Source organism: Panthera onca, chromosome X (assembly GCF_046562875.1).
Source record: "Panthera onca isolate mPanOnc1 chromosome X, mPanOnc1 haplotype 2, whole genome shotgun sequence".
Lineage (NCBI taxonomy): Eukaryota > Metazoa > Chordata > Mammalia > Carnivora > Felidae > Panthera > Panthera onca.
Window position 1 is genome coordinate 47,847,497 of NC_138357.1, and position 18,583 is coordinate 47,866,079.

Sequence of the window (18,583 nt, forward strand, 5' to 3'; positions counted from 1 at the left end):
AATCTTCTAGTCAGAACCAACCTTCCTTAATAAACATTTTAAAAACTGTTTTCTGCTTTAAAAGCATGTGTCAATTCCTGATCTTTCAAAATGAGTTTGCTCACCTATGTTCTAGTTGATAATATTTACTACTTTAGAGACTGAATTTTATAACACACACGGTCTAGAAGAAAAAATTATTTGACTTATAAAAATCATTTATACTTTATCTATGGTTTATTACATGCTTTGCCAAATAAGAACTGGATGCAACATTATTGACTGGGTATGGAGAAACCAACAACCATTCATGGTTAGCAGTAATGTAAATCTGTATGAATTCTACTGAAAGGAATTTAACAACACCCAACAAAATTAAAAAGACATAACCTTTGAGAACAATTCCACTTGAGAGCAATTTTATCCAGACACACTTGTGTATGTATGAAGTGATGTATATGGTTTAAGAATATTCATTAGAGGGACACCTGGGTGGCTTAGTCAGTTAAGCATCTGACTCTTGGTTTCAGCTCAGGTCATGATCTCACAGTTCGTGGGTTCAAGCCCCGCATGAGGCCCTGTGCTGACAGTGTGGAGCCTGCTTGGGATTCTCTCTCTCTCCCTCTCTCTCTGCCCCTCCCACAGTCAATCTCTCTCTCTCTCAAAAATAAATTTTAAAAATTAAAAAAAGAATATTCATTAGAGTATAATTTCAAAACAGAACTAGAAACAACTTAAATGCTCAACTTACAACTTACATGCTTAACTTTAATATAGATTCATATGATGGAATACTATGGAGACAACAAAAAGAATGAGGCAGCCCTTTGCATACAAAAATGAAACAAAGCCAAGATATTGAGTCAAAAATTCAAGAGGCAGTAGATATCGTATATAATGTTGTAAAAGATCATTTACACAGAAATATACAATATATCTCTAGAAGGATATTCAAGAAATTGAATGTGGGTGCTTTATGATAAAAAGTGTCCATATGGAGTTTCACTCCCAGGAGAAGATCATGAGTTCTATGGACACACTCCCCAGAAAATGAGAAAATTTGGCAAAGACCATTTTTAAAAACCCAGCACTTAAAGTATCTGGAAATTGTCCTAAGGGTATATTAATGTACAAATATAACAATATTTATTCAAGAAAATCTACAAAATTCTGTAAGAACAGCAAGTGTCTGGGGCATGTGACCTGATCTTTCCTATGTGAGTGTGGCTGAAAGGTCAGGGCTGTAAATACCTACATTAAGAATGAAGGAGGGGCACCTGGGTGGCTCAGTCAATTAAGTGTCTGACTTCAGCTTAGGCCATGATCTCTCGCAGTTTGTGGGATCGAGCCCCACACTGGGCTCTGCACTGGCTGTGTGGAACCTGCTTGGGATTCTCTCCCTCTCTCTCTCTGCTCCTCCTCCACTTGCACTCTCTCTCTCTCAAAATAAATAAACTTAAAAAAAAGAATGAAGGAAGATTTCAATTGAATAATCTAAACTACTGCCTTAAACTAGAAACAGGAAGGCAAACTAAACTCAAAGCAAAAAGAAATTACAGGTGATCCTTGAATACAGGGGGTTAGGAGTGCCAACCCTGGCACAGTCAAAAACTCTGTGTGTAACTTTGACTCCCCAAAAACTTAACTACTAATAGTATACTGTTGACCTGAAGTCTTACCAATAACCTGTCAATTAACGCATATTTTATACACATTATACATTGTATTCTTAAATTTTTTTTTAACATTTATTTATTTTTGAGACAGAGAGAGACAGAGCATGAATGGGGGAGGGTCAGAGAGAGGGAGACACAGAATCTGAAACAGGCCCCAGGCTCTGAGCTGTCAGCACAGAGCCCGACGCGGGGCTTGAACTCACGGACCGCGAGATCATGACCTGAGCTGAAGTCGGCGGCTTAACCGACTGAGCCACCCAGGCGCCCCTATACATTGTATTCTTACAATAGAGTAAGCTAGAGAAAAAGTTATTAAGAAAACCATCAGGAAAATACATTTACAGTACTGTACTGTATTTATTGAAAAAAAAGGGGGTGCCTGGGTGGCTCAGTCGGTTAAGCAACCAACTCTTGGTTTCAGCTTAGGTCATGATCTCACGGTCATGGGTTGGAGTGGGCTCTGTGCTCACAGAGCAGAACCTGCTTTGGATCTTCTGTCTCCCTCTCTCTGCCTCTACCCCGCTCATGTTCTCTCTCTCTCAAGAATAAATAAATGTTAAATTTTTTTAATTAAAAAAAGAAAAAAAGAGAAAGAAAAAAATTCTGCATTTAAGTGGACCCATAGGAGTCTCAGACTTCCTAATTCCAAAACTTACTCCAAAGTTACAGTAATTAAAACAGTATGGTACTGGCATGAAGACAGACCTATATACCAGTGGAACAGAACAGAGAGCTGAGAAATAAACCCTCATGTATAATATGGTCAAATTATCTTTGAAAAAGGTTTCAAAATCATTTAAAGGGGAAAGAACAGTCTCTGTAACAAATAGTGCTGGGAGAACCAGATATACACAAGCAGAAGAATAGAGGTGACCACTTACTTTATACCATATACAATAATTAATTCAAAATGAATTATAAACCTACACATAAAACTTAAAACTATAAAATCCCTAGAAGAAGACACAGGAGGAAAGCTTTATGACATTGGATTATGCAATGATGTCTTTGATATGACACTGAAAGTACAGGCAACAAAAGCAAAAACAGAAAAAAAGGCAAATGGGGCTACCTTAAACTTGAAAACTTCTATATATTAACAGGCACAATTAAAAGAGTGAAAAGGCAACCTATAGAATGGGGGGATATTTTGTAAATCATTTATCTGATAAGGGGTAAATATCCAGATTTTTAATTTTTATTACCTTTTTTAAAAGTTTATTTATTTTGAGAAAGACAGCATGTGATATGAGTGGGGGCAGGGGCAGAGAGAGAGAGAGTGAGAATCCCAAGCAAGCTCCATGCTGTCAGTGAAGAGCCTGACATGAAGCTCACTATCACAGGCCATGAGATCATGACCTGAGCCTAGATCAAGAGCCAGATGTTTAACCAACTGAGCCACTCAGGCACCCCCAGACTTTTTATATAAAGAACTCATACAACTCAACAACAAAAAAATAAATAACTTGATTTGAAAAAATGGGCAAGGGACTTGAATAGACATTCCTCCAAAGAAGATATACAGATGACCAATGAACACAGGAAAAGATGCTCTACATACTAATCATTAGGGAAATGAAAATCAAAACCACAATGAGGTACCACTTCACATTCATAGGATGGCTATTTAAAAAAAAAGGGGGAAAATAAGAAGTGTTGGTGAGGACATGGAGAAGTTGGAACCCATGTGCCCTGCTGGTATGAATATAAAATTAATATGGAAACACCTACGGAAAACAGCACAGTGTTTCTTCAAAAAAATATAAATAGAATTACCATATGATCCAGCAATTCCACTTCTGGCTATATACCCAAAAGAACTGAAAGCAAGGACTTGAACATACAATTTTATAGCCATGTTCATAGCAGCATTATTTTCAAGAGCCAAAAATGGAAAGTAATCCAAATATCCATCAAAGAGCAAACAGACATGGGTGGATCTAGAGCATATTATGCTAAATTAAATAAGTCAGACTGAGAAAAACAAATACCATATTTCACTCATGTTGAATCTAAAAAACTAAACAAATGAACAAGCAAACAAAAAGCAGAATTAGACCTATAAATACAGAGAACTGATGGCTGCCAGAAGGAAGGGGGAGTATGAGGGATAAGCAAAATGAGTGGTGGGGAGTGGGATACACGGCTTCCAGTTATCAAATGAATGGAGTCATGGAAATAAAAGGTACAGCATTATATGGTGACACATGGTAGCAACACTTCTGATGAGCATAGCATAATGTATAGAAAGACTGAATCACTATGTTGTACAACTGAAACTAATGTAACATTTTGTAAACTGGAACCTGCTTCAGATTCTCTCTCTCTCTCTCTGCACCTCTCATGCTCATGCCCTGTCTCTCAATAATAAATAAATGTTAAAAAAATTTTAAAGGAAAAGAAGTCTTTTCAACAAATGGTATTAGGAAAACTGAAGCGCCACATGCCAAAAAATGGAGTTAGATACCTATATCACATCCTATGCAAAAATTAACACAATTTTTTAATCTAAAAAAAAAATCACAATTTTTAATCTAAAAAATCTAAATATAAGAGCTAAAATTATAAAACTCATACACAAAACATGGGAATAAATTCATGATCTTGGGTTAGGCAGTGATTTCTGAGCTATGACATCAAAAGCACAAACAATACACTAACAACCAATTATCCAAAAAGGAAATTAAGAAAATCCTATTTATAATAGTTTTCAAAAGAATGAAATATTTAGGAATAAACTTAACCAAAGGATATGAAAGACTTATACACTGAGAAACTATAAAACACCAATATAAGAAATGAAAATATATGTAAAAATGTTTGAAAGACATCCTGTGTTCATGGATTCTGAGAATTAATATTGGTAAAATATACATACTAGCCAAAGCAACATACAGATTCAAAGATTCAATGCAATCCCTATCAAAATCCTAATGGCATTCTTTACAGAAAGAAAAAAAAAACTATGAAATTCATAGAGAACTACAAAAGACCCTGAATAGTCAAAAGAATTTTCAGCAAGAATAACAAAGCTAGAGAAATCATACTTCCTGATTTCAAAATATATAGCAAAGCCTAAATTGGTGCAGCCGCTCTGGAAAGCAGTGTGGAGGTTCCTCAGAAAAGTAAAAATAGACCTACCCTATGACCCAGCAATAGCACTGCTAGGAATTTATCCAAGGGATACAGGAGTACTGATGCATAGGAGCACCTGTACCCCAATGTTTATAGCGGCACTCTCAACAATAGCCAAATTATGGAAAGAGCCTAAATGTCCATCAATTGATGAATGGATAAAGAAATTGTGGTTTATATACACAATGGAATACTACGTGGCAATGAGAAAAAATGAAATATGGCCTTTTGTAGCAACATGGATGGAACTGGAGAGTGTGATGCTAAGTGAAATAAGCCATACAGAGAAAGACAGATACCATATGGTTTCACTCTTATGTGGATCCTGAGAAACATAACAGAAACCCATGGGGGAGGGGAAGGAAAAAAAAAAAAAGAGGTTAGAGTGGGAGAGAGCCAAAGCATAAGAGACTGTTAAAACTGAGAACAAACTGAGGGTTGATGGGGGGTGGGAGGGAGGGCAGGGTGGGTGATGGGTATTGAGGAGGGCACCTTTTGGGATGAGCACTGGGTGTTGTATGGAAACCAATTTGACAGTAAATTTCATATATTAAAAAATAAAAGGAGGTGCCGGAAGATGGCGGCGTAGGAGGACGCGGGGCTCACAGCGCGTCCTGCCGATCACTTAGATTCCACCTACACCTGCCTAAAGAACCCAGAAAACCGCCAGAGGATTAGCAGAAGGGAGTCTCCGGAGTCAAGCGCAGACGAGAGGCCCACGGAAGAGGGTAGGAAGGCCGGCGAGGCGGTGCGCGCTCCACGGACTGGCGGGAGGGAGCCGGGGCAGAGGGGCGGCTCGCCGGCCAAGCAGAGCCCCCGAGTCTGGCTGGCAAAAGCGGAGGGGCCCGACAGACTGTGTTCCAACAGCAAGCGCGACTTAGCGTCTGGGAGGTCATAAGTTAACAGCTCTGCTCGGAAAGCGGGAAGGCTGGAGGACAAAGGGAGGGAGAGCTGCTGAGCCCCCGGACGACAGTGCTCAGTTTGGTGGGGAACAAAGGCGCTCGCCAGCGCCATCTCCCCCGCCCATCCCCCAGCCAAAATCCCAAAGGGAACCAGTTCCTGCCAGGGAACTTGCTCGCTCCGCGCAAACACCCAACTCTGTACTTCTGCGGAGACAAACCTCCGGCAGCGGATCTGACTCCCTCCCGCTGCCACAGGGCTCCTCCTGAAGTGGATCACCTAAGGAGAAGCGAGCTAAGCCTGCCCCTCCAGCCCCCGTGCACCTTGCCTACCCACCCCAGCTAATACGCCAGATCCCCAGCAACACAAGCCTGGCAGTGTGCAAGTAGCCCAGACGGGACACGCCACCCCACAGTGAATCCCGCCCCTGGGAGAGGGGAAGAGAAGGCACACACCAGTCTGACTGTGGCCCCAGCAGTGGGCTGGGGGCAGACATCGGGTCGGACTGCGGCCCCGCCCACTAACTCCAGTTATACACCACAGCACAGGGGAAGTGCACTGCAGGTCCTCACCACGCCAGGGACTCTCCAAAATGACCAAACGGAAGAATTCCCCTCAGAAGAATCTCCAGGAAATAACAACAGCTAATGAACTGATCAAAAAGGATTTAAATAATATAACAGAAAGTGAATTTAGAATAATAGTCATAAAATTAATCGCTGGGCTTGAAAACAGTATACAGGACAGCAGAGAATCTCTTGCCACAAAGATCGAGGGACTAAGGAACAGTCACGAGGAGTTGAAAAACGCTTTAAACGAATTGCAAAACAAAATGGAATCCACGATGGCTCGGCTTGAAGAGGCAGAGGAGAGAATAGGTGAACTAGAAGATAAAGTTATGGAGAAAGAGGAAGCTGAAAGAAAGAGAGATAAAAAAATCCAGGAGTATGAGGGGAAAATTAGAGAACTAAGTGATACACTAAAAAAAAATAATATACGCATAATTGGTATCCCAGAGGAGGAAGAGAGAGGGAAGGGCGCTGAAGGGGTACTTGAACAAATTATAGCTGAGAACTTCCCTGAACTGGGGAAGGAAAAAGGCATTGAAATCCAAGAGGCACAGAGAACTCCCTTCAGACGTAACTTGAATCGATCTTCTGCACGACATATCATAGTGAAACTGGCAAAATACAAGGATAAAGAGAAAATTCTGAAAGCAGCAAGGGATAAACGTGCCCTCACATATAAAGGGAGACCTATAAGACTCGTGACTGATCTCTCCTTTGAAACTTGGCAGGCCAGAAAGGCTTGGCACGATATCTACAGTGTGCTAAACAGAAAAAATATGCAGCCGAGAATCCTTTATCCAGCAAGTCTGTCATTTAGAATAGAAGGAGAGATAAAGGTCTTCCCAAACAAACAAAAACTGAAGGAATTTGTCACCACGAAACCAGCCCTACAAGAGATCCTAAGGGGGATCCTGTGAGACAAAGTACCAGAGACATCACTACAAGCATAAAACATACAGACATCACAATGACTCTAAACCCATATCTTTCTATAATAACACTGAATGTAAATGGATTAAATGTGCCAACTAAAAGACATAGGGTATCAGAATGGATAAAAAAGCAAGACCCATCTATTTGCTGTCTACAAGAGACTCATTTTAGATCTGAGGACACCTTTAGATTGAGAGTGAGGGGATGGAGAACTATTTATCATGCTCCTGGAAGCCAAAAGAAAGCTGGAGTAGCCATACTTATATCAGACAAACTAGACTTTAAATTAAAGGCTGTAACAAGAGATGAAGAAGGGCATTATATAATAATCACAGGGTCTATCCACCAGGAAGAGCTAACTATTATAAATGTCTATGCGCCAAATACCCGAGCCCCCAGATATATAAAACAATTACTCATAAACATAAGCAACCTTATTGATAAGAATGTGGTCATTGCAGGGGACTTTAACACCCCACTTACAGAAATGGATAGATCATCTAGACACACAGTCAATAAAGAAATAAGGGCCCTGAATGATACATTGGATCAGATGGACTTGACAGATATATTTAGAACTCTGCATCCCAAAGCAACAGAATATACTTTCTTCTCGAGTGCACATGGAACATTCTCCAAGATAGATCATATACTGGGTCACAAAACAGCCCTTCATAAGTTTACAAGAATTGAAATTATACCATGCATACTTTCAGACCACAATGCTATGAAGCTTGAAATCAACCACAGGAAAAAGTCTGGAAAACCTCCAAAAGCATGGAGGTTAAAGAACACCCTACTAACGAATGAGTGGGTCAACCAGGCAATTAGAGAAGAAATTAAAACATATATGGAAACAAACGAAAATGAAAATACAACAATCCAAACGCTCTGGGATGCAGCGAAGGCAGTCCTGAGAGGAAAATACATTGCAATCCAGGCCTATCTCAAGAAACAAGAAAAATCCCAAATACAAAAACTAACAGCACACCTAAAGGAAATAGAAGCAGAACAGCAAAGGCAGCCTAAACCCAGCAGAAGAAGAGAAATAATAAAGATCAGAGCAGAAATAAACAATATAGAATCTAAAAAAACTGTAGAGCAGATCAACGAAACCAAGAGTTGGTTTTTTGAAAAAATAAACAAAATTGACAAACCTCTAGCCAGGCTTCTCAAAAAGAAAAGGGAGATGACCCAAATAGATAAAATCATGAATGAAAATGGAATGATTACAACCAATCCCTCAGAGATACAAACAATTATCAGGGAATACTATGAAAAATTATATGCCAGCAAATTGGACAACCTGGAAGAAATGGACAAATTCCTAAACACCCACACTCTTCCAAAACTCAATCAGGAGGAAATAGAAAGCTTGAACAGACCCATAACCAGCGAAGAAATTGAATCGGTTATCAAAAATCTCCCAACAAATAAGAGTCCAGGACCAGATGGCTTCCCAGGGGAGTTCTACCAGACATTTAAAGCAGAGATAATACCTATCCTTCTCAAGCTATTCCAAGAAATAGAAAGGGAAGGAAAACTTCCAGACTCATTCTATGAAGCCAGTATGACTTTGATTCCTAAACCAGACAGAGACCCAGTAAAAAAAGAGAACTACAGGCCAATATCCCTGATGAATATGGATGCAAAAATTCTTAATAAGATACTAGCAAATCGAATTCAACAGCATATAAAAAGAATTATTCACCATGATCAAGTGGGATTCATTCCTGGGATGCAGGGCTGGTTCAACATTCGCAAATCGATCAACGTGATACATCACATTAACAAAAAAAAAGAGAAGAACCATATGATCCTGTCAATCGATGCAGAAAAGGCCTTTGACAAAATCCAGCACCCTTTCTTAATAAAAACCCTTGAGAAAGTCGGGATAGAAGGAACATACTTAAAGATCATAAAGGCCATTTATGAAAAGCCCACAGCTAACATCATCCTCAACGGGGAAAAACTGAGAGCTTTTTCCCTGAGATCAGGAACACGACAGGGATGCCCACTGTCACCGCTGCTGTTTAACATAGTGCTGGAAGTTCTAGCATCAGCAATCAGACAACAAAAGGAAATCAAAGGCATCAAAATTGGCAAAGATGAAGTCAAGCTTTCGCTTTTTGCAGATGACATGATATTATACATGGAAAATCCGATAGACTCCACCAAAAGTCTGCTAGAACTGATACATGAATTCAGCAAAGTTGCAGGATACAAAATCAGCGTGCAGAAATCAGTTGCATTCTTATACACTAACAATGAAGCAACAGAAAGACAAATGAAGAAACTGATCCCATTCACAATTGCACCAAGAAGCATAAAATACCTAGGAATAAATCTAACCAAAGATGTAAAAGATCTGTATGCTGAAAACTATAGAAAGCTTATGCAGGTAATTGAAGAAGATATAAAGAAATGGAAAGACATTCCCTGCTCATGGATTGGAAGAATAAATATTGTCAAAATGTCAATACTACCCAAAGCTATCTACACATTCAATGCAATCCCAATCAAAATTGCACCAGCATTCTTCTTGAAACTAGAACAAGCAATCCTAAAATTCATATGGAACCACAAAAGGCCCCGAATAGCCAAAGTAATTTTGAAGAAGAAGACCAAAGCAGGAGGCATCACAATCCCAGACTTTAGCCTCTACTACAAAGCTGTCATCATCAAGACAGCATGGTATTGGCATAAAAACAGACACATAGACCAATGGAATAGAATAGAAACCCCAGAACTAGACCCACAAACGTATGGCCAACTCATCTTTGACAAAGCAGGAAAGAACATCCAATGGAAAAAAGACAGTCTCTTTAACAAATGGTGCTGGGAGAACTGGACAGCAACATGCAGAAGGTTGAAACTAGACCACTTTCTCACACCATTCACAAAAATAAACTCAAAATGGATAAAGGACCTGAATGTGAGACAGGAAACCATCAAAACCTTAGAGGAGAAAGCAGGAAAAGACCTCTCTGACCTCAGCCGTAGCAATCTCTTACTCGGCACATCCCCAAAGGCAAGGGAATTAAAAGCAAAAGTGAATTACTGGGACCTTATGAAGATAAAAAGCTTCTGCACAGCAAAGGAAACAACCAACAAAACTAAAAGGCAACCAACGGAATGGGAAAAGATATTTGCAAATGACACATCGGACAAAGGGCTAGTATCCAAAATCTATAAAGAGCTCATCAAACTCCACACCCGAAAAACAAATAACCCAGTGAAGAAATGGGCAGAAAACATGAATAGACACTTCTCTAAAGAAGACATCCGGATGGCCAACAGGCACATGAAAAGATGTTCAACGTCGCTCCTTATCAGGGAAATACAAATCAAAACCACACTCAGATACCACCTCACGCCAGTCAGAGTGGCCAAAATGAAGAAATCAGGAGACTATAGATGCTGGAGAGGATGTGGAGTAACAGGAACCCTCTTGCACTGTTGGTGGGAATGCAAATTGGTGCAGCCGCTCTGGAAAGCAGTGTGGAGGTTCCTCAGAAAATTAAAAATAGACCTACCCTATGACCCAGCAATAGCACTGCTAGGAATTTATCCAAGGGATACAGGAGTACTGATGCATAGGGGCACCTGTACCCCAATGTTTATAGCGGCACTCTCAACAATAGCCAAATTATGGAAAGAGCCTAAATGTCCATCCACTGATGAATGGATAAAGAAATTGTGGTTTATATACACAATGGAATACTACGTGGCAATGAGAAAAAATGAAATATGGCCTTTTGTAGCAACATGGATGGAACTGGAGAGTGTGATGCTAAGTGAAATAAGCCATACAGAGAAAGACAGATACCATATGGTTTCACTCTTATGTGGATCCTGAGAAACATAACAGAAACCCATGGGGGAGGGGAAGGAAAAAAAAAAAAAAAAGAGGTTAGAGTGGGAGAGAGCCAAAGCATTAGAGACTGTTAAAAACTGAGAACAAACTGAGGGTTGATGGGGGGTGGGAGGGAGGGCAGGGTGGGAGGGAGGGCAGGGTGGGTGATGGGTATTGAGGAGGGCACCTTTTGGGATGAGCACTGGGTGTTGTATGGGAACCAATTTGACAGTAAATTTCATATATTAAAAAATAAAAAAAAAACAAAAAAACAAAAAAAAAACAAACAAAATATATAGCAAAGCCTCAGCAATCAAAACAATATGGTACTTGTATAAAAACAGACACAAACCAATGGAACAGAACAGAGCTCAGAAATTACAAGGGTGCCAAGAATACACACTTGGGAAAGGAGAGTCTCTCCAATAAATGGTGCTGGGAAAACTGGGTATCCATATGCAAAAGAATGAAATTGGACCCCTACCTTACAACACTTACAAAAACAAACTCAAAATGGATGAAAGACCTAAATGTAAGACAGGACGACATCAAAATCCTAGAGGAAAAAACTGGCAAAAACCTCTTTGACCTTGGCTGCAGCAGCTTCTTACTCAACACGTCTCCGGCAGTGAGGAAAACCAAAGCAAAAATGAACTACTGGGACTTCATCAAAATAAAAAGCTTCTGCACAGCGAAGGAAACAATCAGCAAAAGTAAACGGCAAGTGACAGAATGGGAGAAGATATTTACAAATGACCTATCAGATAAAGGGTTAGTATCCAAAATTTATAAAGAATTTACTTAACACCCAAAAAACAAGCCAGTGAAGAAATGGGCAAAAAACATGAATAGACACTTCTCCAAAGACATCCAGGTGGCCAACCGACACATGAAAAAATGCTCAATATCACTCATCATCAGGGAAATACAAATCAAAACCACAATGAGATACCACCTCACACCTGTCAGAATGGCTAACATTAACAACTCAGGCAACAACAGATGTTGGCGAGGATGTAGAGAAAGAGGATCTTTTGCACTGCTGGTGGGAATGCAAACTGGTGTGGCCACTCTGGAAAACAGTATAGAAGTTCCTCAAAAAATTGAAAATAGAACTAGCCTATGACCCAGCAATTGCACCACTAGGTATTTATCCAACGGATACGTATGCTGTTTCAAAGGGGCACATGCACCCCAATGATTATAGCAGCACTATTGTTGATAGCCCAAATGTCCATCGATGGATGAATGGATAAAGAAGATGTGGTATATATACAGATAAAGAAGATGTGGTATATATATACAATGGAGTATTACCTGGCAATCAAAAAGAATGAAATCTTGCCATTTGCACCTACGTGGATGGAACTAGAGGGTATTACGCTAAGCAAAATTAGCCAGTCACAGAAAGACACATATCATATGACTTCACTCATACGAGGACTTTAAGATACAAAACAGATGAGCATAAGGGAAGGGAAGCAAAAATAATATAAAAACAGGGAGAGGGACAAAACATAAGAGACTCTTAAATATAGAGAACAGAGGGTTGCTGGAGGGGTTGTGCGGGGGGGATTGGCTAAATGGGAAAGGGAGGGGCTTAAGGAATCTACTCCTGAAATCATTGTGGCACCATGTGCTAACTAACTTGGATATAAATTTAAAAAAACAAATAAATTATAGAAAGAAAAATTCAAAATTAAAAAATCTATAAAAAATTTTTAATTAAAAAAAGGAAGAAATCCTGCCATTTATGACAACATGGATAAACCTGAAGGAAATTATGCTAGGTGAAATAAGCTAAACACAGAAGGACAAATATTACATGGTACCACTTATGTGGTGAATCTAAAATAATCAAACTTGGGACACCTGGGTGGCTCAGTTGGTTGAGCATCCAACTTCGGATCAGGTCATGATCTCTCTGCTGCCAGTGTGGAGCCCGCTTCAGATGCTCGGTTTCCCTTTCTCTCTCTGCACCTCCCCCACTTGTGCTCACTCTCTCTCAAAAATAAACATATACATAAATAAACAAACAAACATATTCCTAGAAATTGAGAGCAGAATGGTGGTTGCCAGGTGCTGGGGAGACAAGGACATACAAAGTCATTTTTCAAAAGCACAAATGATAAAGGAAAAAAATTCATAAATTAAAAGTTCAACAAAATTAAAAACTTTTGTCCTTCAAAAGATAGCAACAATGAAAAGACAACCCACAGAGTAGAAAACTTTTATAAATCATTTCTCTGATAAGTAATTTAGAATATAGAAATGATTCTCAATGAGTCGATAACAATAAAACAAATACATTAAAAATAAACTAATTTAGGGGCTCCTGGGTGGCTCAGTTGGTTAAGCGTCCGACTTCAGCTCAGGTCACGATCTCGCGGTCCATGAGTTCGAGCCCCGTGTCGGGCTCTGGGCTGATGGCTCAGAGCCTGGAGACTGCTTCCGATTCTGTGTCTCCCTCTCTCTCTGCCCCTCCCCCGTTCATGCTCTGTCTCTCTCTGTCTCAAAAATAAATAAACGTTAAAAAAAAAATTAAAAAAAAATAAACTAATTTATTTTTTATTTTTCTAAATGTTCATTTATCTTTGAGAGAGAGAGACAGAGCACAAGTGGGGGAGGGGCAGAGAAAGAGGGAAACCCAGAATCTGAAGCACGCTCCAGGCTCTGAGCTGTCAGCACAGTGCCCTATGCAGGGCTCGAACCCACAGACCGGGAAATCATGACCTAAGCTGAAGTCACACGTTTAACCGACTGAGCCACCCAGGCGCCCCCAGAATAAACTAATTTAAAGTAAAAGTAAACCAAAAAATGGTCTGACTCTTGATTTTGGCTTAGGTCACAATCTCATGGTTCTTGAGTTCGAGCCCTGCATCTTGCTCTCTGCTGTCAGCACAGATCCCGCTGCACATCATCTGTCCCCCTCTCTCTCTGCCCTTCCCTTGCTCATTCTTTCTCTCAAAATAAATAAACTTTAAAAAATGGGGGCGCCTGGGTGGCGCAGTCGGTTGAGCGTCCGACTTCAGCCGGGTCACGGTCTCGCGGTCCGTGAGTTCGAGCCCCGCGTCGGGCTCTGGGCTGATGGCTCGGAGCCTGGAGCCTGTTTCCGATTCTGTGTCTCCCTCTCTCTCTGCCCCTCCCCCGTTCATGCTCTGTCTCTCTCTGTCCCAAAAATAAATAAAAAACGTTGAAAAAAAAAATGGGCAAAAGGTCTGAACAGACCTTTTTCCAAAGAAAATATATAATGGGCAATGGGCAATAAGCACATAAAAAGATGCTGAACATAAACAGCTATCAGGGAAATAAAAACTGAAACCACAATACGGTACTGTATCACACCCTCTAGGATGGCTAGAATAAAAAAAAGAATAACAAGTCTTGGGGAAGATATGGGGAAAACAGAACCCTCACACACTGTTGGTACAAATGCAAAATGGTACAGCTACTTTCAAAAACAGTCTGGAAGTTCCTCCAATAATTAAATATGGATTATACCATATAATCCAGCATTCCCACCTCTAAGTATATCCCCAAGAGAAATGAAAACATGTTCACACAAAACCTTGTATACAAATCCTTATAGAAACATCATTCACAATAGCTAAAAAGTGGAAATAACACAAAAGTCCATCAACTAATGGATAAGCAAAATGAAATATATCTTCCCCAAAAATATATTATCTGGCAATAAAAACAAATGAAATACTGATACATGCTATGCCATAGATAAACCTTGAAAACATTATGCTAAGTAAAAGAAACCAGTCACAAAATAACATATATTTTATGAATTTATTTTTATGAAATTCCAAAATAAGTGAATCTACATAGATATAAAAATAGATTAGTATTTGCCTAGGATGGGGGCAGGAAATGGGGAGACAGAAGTGACAGCTAAGGGGTGTAGATTTTCTTTCCAGGATAATAAAAATATTATAAAATATATTGTCATGAAGGCAAAGCTCTGTGAATAGTCTAAAAGCCATTGAACTATATACTTTAAATGTGTGGATTATACTGTATTTGAATTATATCTTAATAAAGCTGTTTTAAAAAGACTAATTTTTTTAAAGTGCCCTATCTTTTAGAGGTATATAATGAAGTATTTACAGCAAAATTGTATAACATTTGGTATTTGCTTCAAAGTAACTGGGTGGGGTGAGAGGGTTAAAACCGGTTGGGAGTAGAGACTGAACTGGGTGATGGGTATGTGGGGATTTATTTTACTATTCTCTCTACTTGTGTATGTTTGAAATTTACAACATGAAAAAAGTTTTGTAAAAAAAAGTAACAAAGACCTAATGCTATGGTAAGGAATGCCAAAATCTATGGAAAGGTAAGCCAGTATCTAGAACGTGAGAAGCCAGATGGGTAAACCTCATTCTCAAAGTCGCTCTTGGCTTTTCTTCCACAGCTTCCAAGGGCAAAGGTAACTAAAGTCAAAGCACAGGTTCTGCCAAAGTGGGAACTCTTATAACCCAACCCCCAATTTAAACTAGAGACTCAAAAGGCTATACCTTCAAGGTAAGAGTTCATCAGAAATAAATTCGCCTTCTCAAAGGCTGGTCTATCCACCTATGATCAAGGGAACCTTAGGCATAGTACTTGTATTAGGGTAGTCCCAGACAAAGAGCACTCCTAGGTATCTATGGAAGTAAATGAAAGTTCTCTCTGCAGGAAGATATCACTCTAATCTGATTCCTTCTACAGATAATATTCCAGGTATCCAGCACATGGCCAAAGATAACCAGACACACAAAGAAATTAAGCAATATGAGGAAGAAGCAGCAGAAAAAGGAGGCAAGCAGTACACACAAACACTTCTGATACTGGAATTATCAGATTATAAAACAATGTTTACTAAGTTAAAGAAAGGCAACACTGGATGGTTAAAACAAGAAGCAATAAAAATGGCTACCTAAAGACAAAGAAGAGAGAAGAAGAAGGAGACAAGGATGGAAGAGACATTTCTACAGTTTAGATTTGGAACTAGGTAAATGTTTTACATATTTTATGTTAAAAGTAACCTCTAAAGCATGAAAAGAAACTGAAACAAATATACCTAAATGTATATAAAATACAGTACATGCTCTGTACAGTATTAGTAGGATTTAGTCCAGAAGCAAAAAGAACTAAAATTATTTCAAATTTCATCCAGTAGTCTCATTGTTAATAGTAATATAAATACTATGAATTTGAAACAAGTTTATATATATATATATATATATACAAATCAGACAAATTATTATGAAGATGAGAAAGAAAGAACGAATATCAGAAAATCACTAAACTATACACCTCTGAAATCCCTCTATGTACTTAAAAATATAATTTTAATGCAAATACCGAAATCATTCAATACGTTTCTGAAGGCCTACAAACTAATTTTTTCACCATCTGGTCCTTGACTACACTTCAAAACCTCATATCCTATAATGCTACAGTCTAAACTAGTGGTTCTCAACCCTGGTTGTATATCACAACAATTATATTAAAAAAGCAGATTCTGGATGTCACCATATTGTTATTAGATCAGAATCTCAGGGTGGGAGCATCAAGGATGTATACTTTAGAAAAGCACCCTGGGTACTTCTCAGTTAAGGGAGAATCCCTGCTCAAGCCCTACAATTCTACGTAAGTTCCCCAAACGTGGTAAGCTCTAAATAGGGGTCAGCAAACCACGGCCCAGGTCTCACATCCAACCCAATGCCTGTTTCTGTAAATAAACTTTCATTAGAACACAACTCAACCCATTTGTTTACCCACTGTCTATTGCTACTTTCATGCTACAATGACAAGGCTGAGTAGTCTTGATGGAGACAACATGGCCTGCAAAGCCTAAAATATTTACAATCTGGCCCTCTAATGGAAAAAGTCTACTGATCCCTTATCTATCTTTGCATTTTTCTTCAAATACTTCTCCATCTTGGCAAGATCATGCTCATCACTCAAAGCTCTGACTGGCACCACTTCTGTAAAGCCTGAACTGGGTTAGTACCCCTGTATATTTTTTTCAATGTCCTCTGTACTTTCCCTATATTACTCATCATTCTTTATTCTAAGATGTCTATTTAATGACCACCACCCTAACTAGACCGCAAACACCAAGGACAACACCCAGATGTGTCTTGTTTACCACACTGTCTGATTCATTACATGCATATATTAAGCATTTATTCAATAAATATCTCCCCCCTCCTGTACATTTCTTTTCCATCTTGTTAGATTTCTCAGTGTTCCAATCTGTTAAGGGAATTCTGAATCTAGATTCTATCAGTGTATCTGTAATCCCATCATATTGTGTCATTTACACATTTGATATGCACACCATTTGAATTCCTCAAGTCACTGATAGTGGTGAAAATGACAAGGCTGGTAAAATCCTAAGGAGACTGGAACCCCTCCCTGCCAGCAAAGTGACAGCCATCAAATCAGCAGTCTTTGGTGTAGCCTACATTTTCCATTTGTCTAGAAGGATTTTATGAGAGTTTCCACTTCTTCACAGCCATTTCTTACCTGGTACCATCTCTACCCAAGTAGAACTGAACTAACAATCACTCCCCCATCTTTCTCACAACGGTACCTTTTTCTCATTTCACCTCACTATACTGTAATAATATTTACAAGTCTGTCTTTGCCACAAGCCCAAGCCTGGAGGATAATCCTCCTTGGGAGGATAGAAACTTACTTAAATTAACTTTGAACCTCCAGAACCTAGAACAATGTCCAAAAATCTAGCTGACACTAAAAAAGGAATGAATGAACACGTCTTACAATTCAGACACAATTTATTGCATTTCCTATTTCTGCCATTATAGCACTCCTACATAAAATCTAAAAATCCTTTAAACGTCCTTACCTGGAGCAGAAAGGAAACTGTATAACTCAATAGAGCTGGGTGATGAACTAAATTTAAACTGCTTTTATAATCTGCTACTCCAGCTTTTTCTATGACTTCATGGTCAATGTACAATCCTTTCTGGAAAGGTTTGGATGTCCACAGGCAACCAACCATCACTGTCAAATAGTGATTAAATTCTTTATAGGTCTTGGTGCTGAAATTGAACTCTGATTTTGTCTGTTGGGAAAGAAAAGAAATATTCTCATTATAATCTTTTCTTCTTTTCCTTCTTATTCCCAATAGATCATATATATCCAAACTCAATTTTTCAACAATGGTGATTTAATACAGAGCTTTGTCATCCATACCTTTTGTACCAACTCATTTTTCTTTGCAGCAGTCAAATTTTTACGATACCTAAAATGGAGAACAGAATGAAATTTTGAACATTGAATGCTTTTGAAATGTGTAAACATGAAAGTGTACATTAAAATTTTTTTAATGTTTATTTATTTTTGAGAGAGAGACAGAGCGTGAATGGGGAAGGAGCAGAGAGAGAGGGAGACACAGAATCCAAAGCAGACCCCAGGCTCCGAGCTGTCAGCATGGAGCCTGACGTGGGGCTCAAACCCATGAACCATGAGGTCATGACCTGAGCTGAAGTCAGCTGCTTAACCAACTGATCCAC

At 39.2% G+C, this 18,583-nt stretch overlaps 1 protein-coding gene across 1 annotated transcript in view; it reads right to left on the reverse strand.

The window, feature by feature from the left end:
- CENPI (centromere protein I) overlaps nt 1-18,583 on the reverse strand; it is a 91,281-nt gene that overhangs the window by 4,829 nt on the left and 67,869 nt on the right. Inside the window, exons 18-19 of the mRNA XM_081792854.1 lie at nt 18,264-18,312; nt 17,914-18,132 (exon numbers count right to left, since the gene is read on the reverse strand). Of these exons, the coding sequence (XP_081648980.1) occupies nt 17,914-18,132; nt 18,264-18,312 (268 nt within the window). The remainder of the gene's footprint in view (nt 1-17,913; nt 18,133-18,263; nt 18,313-18,583) is intronic.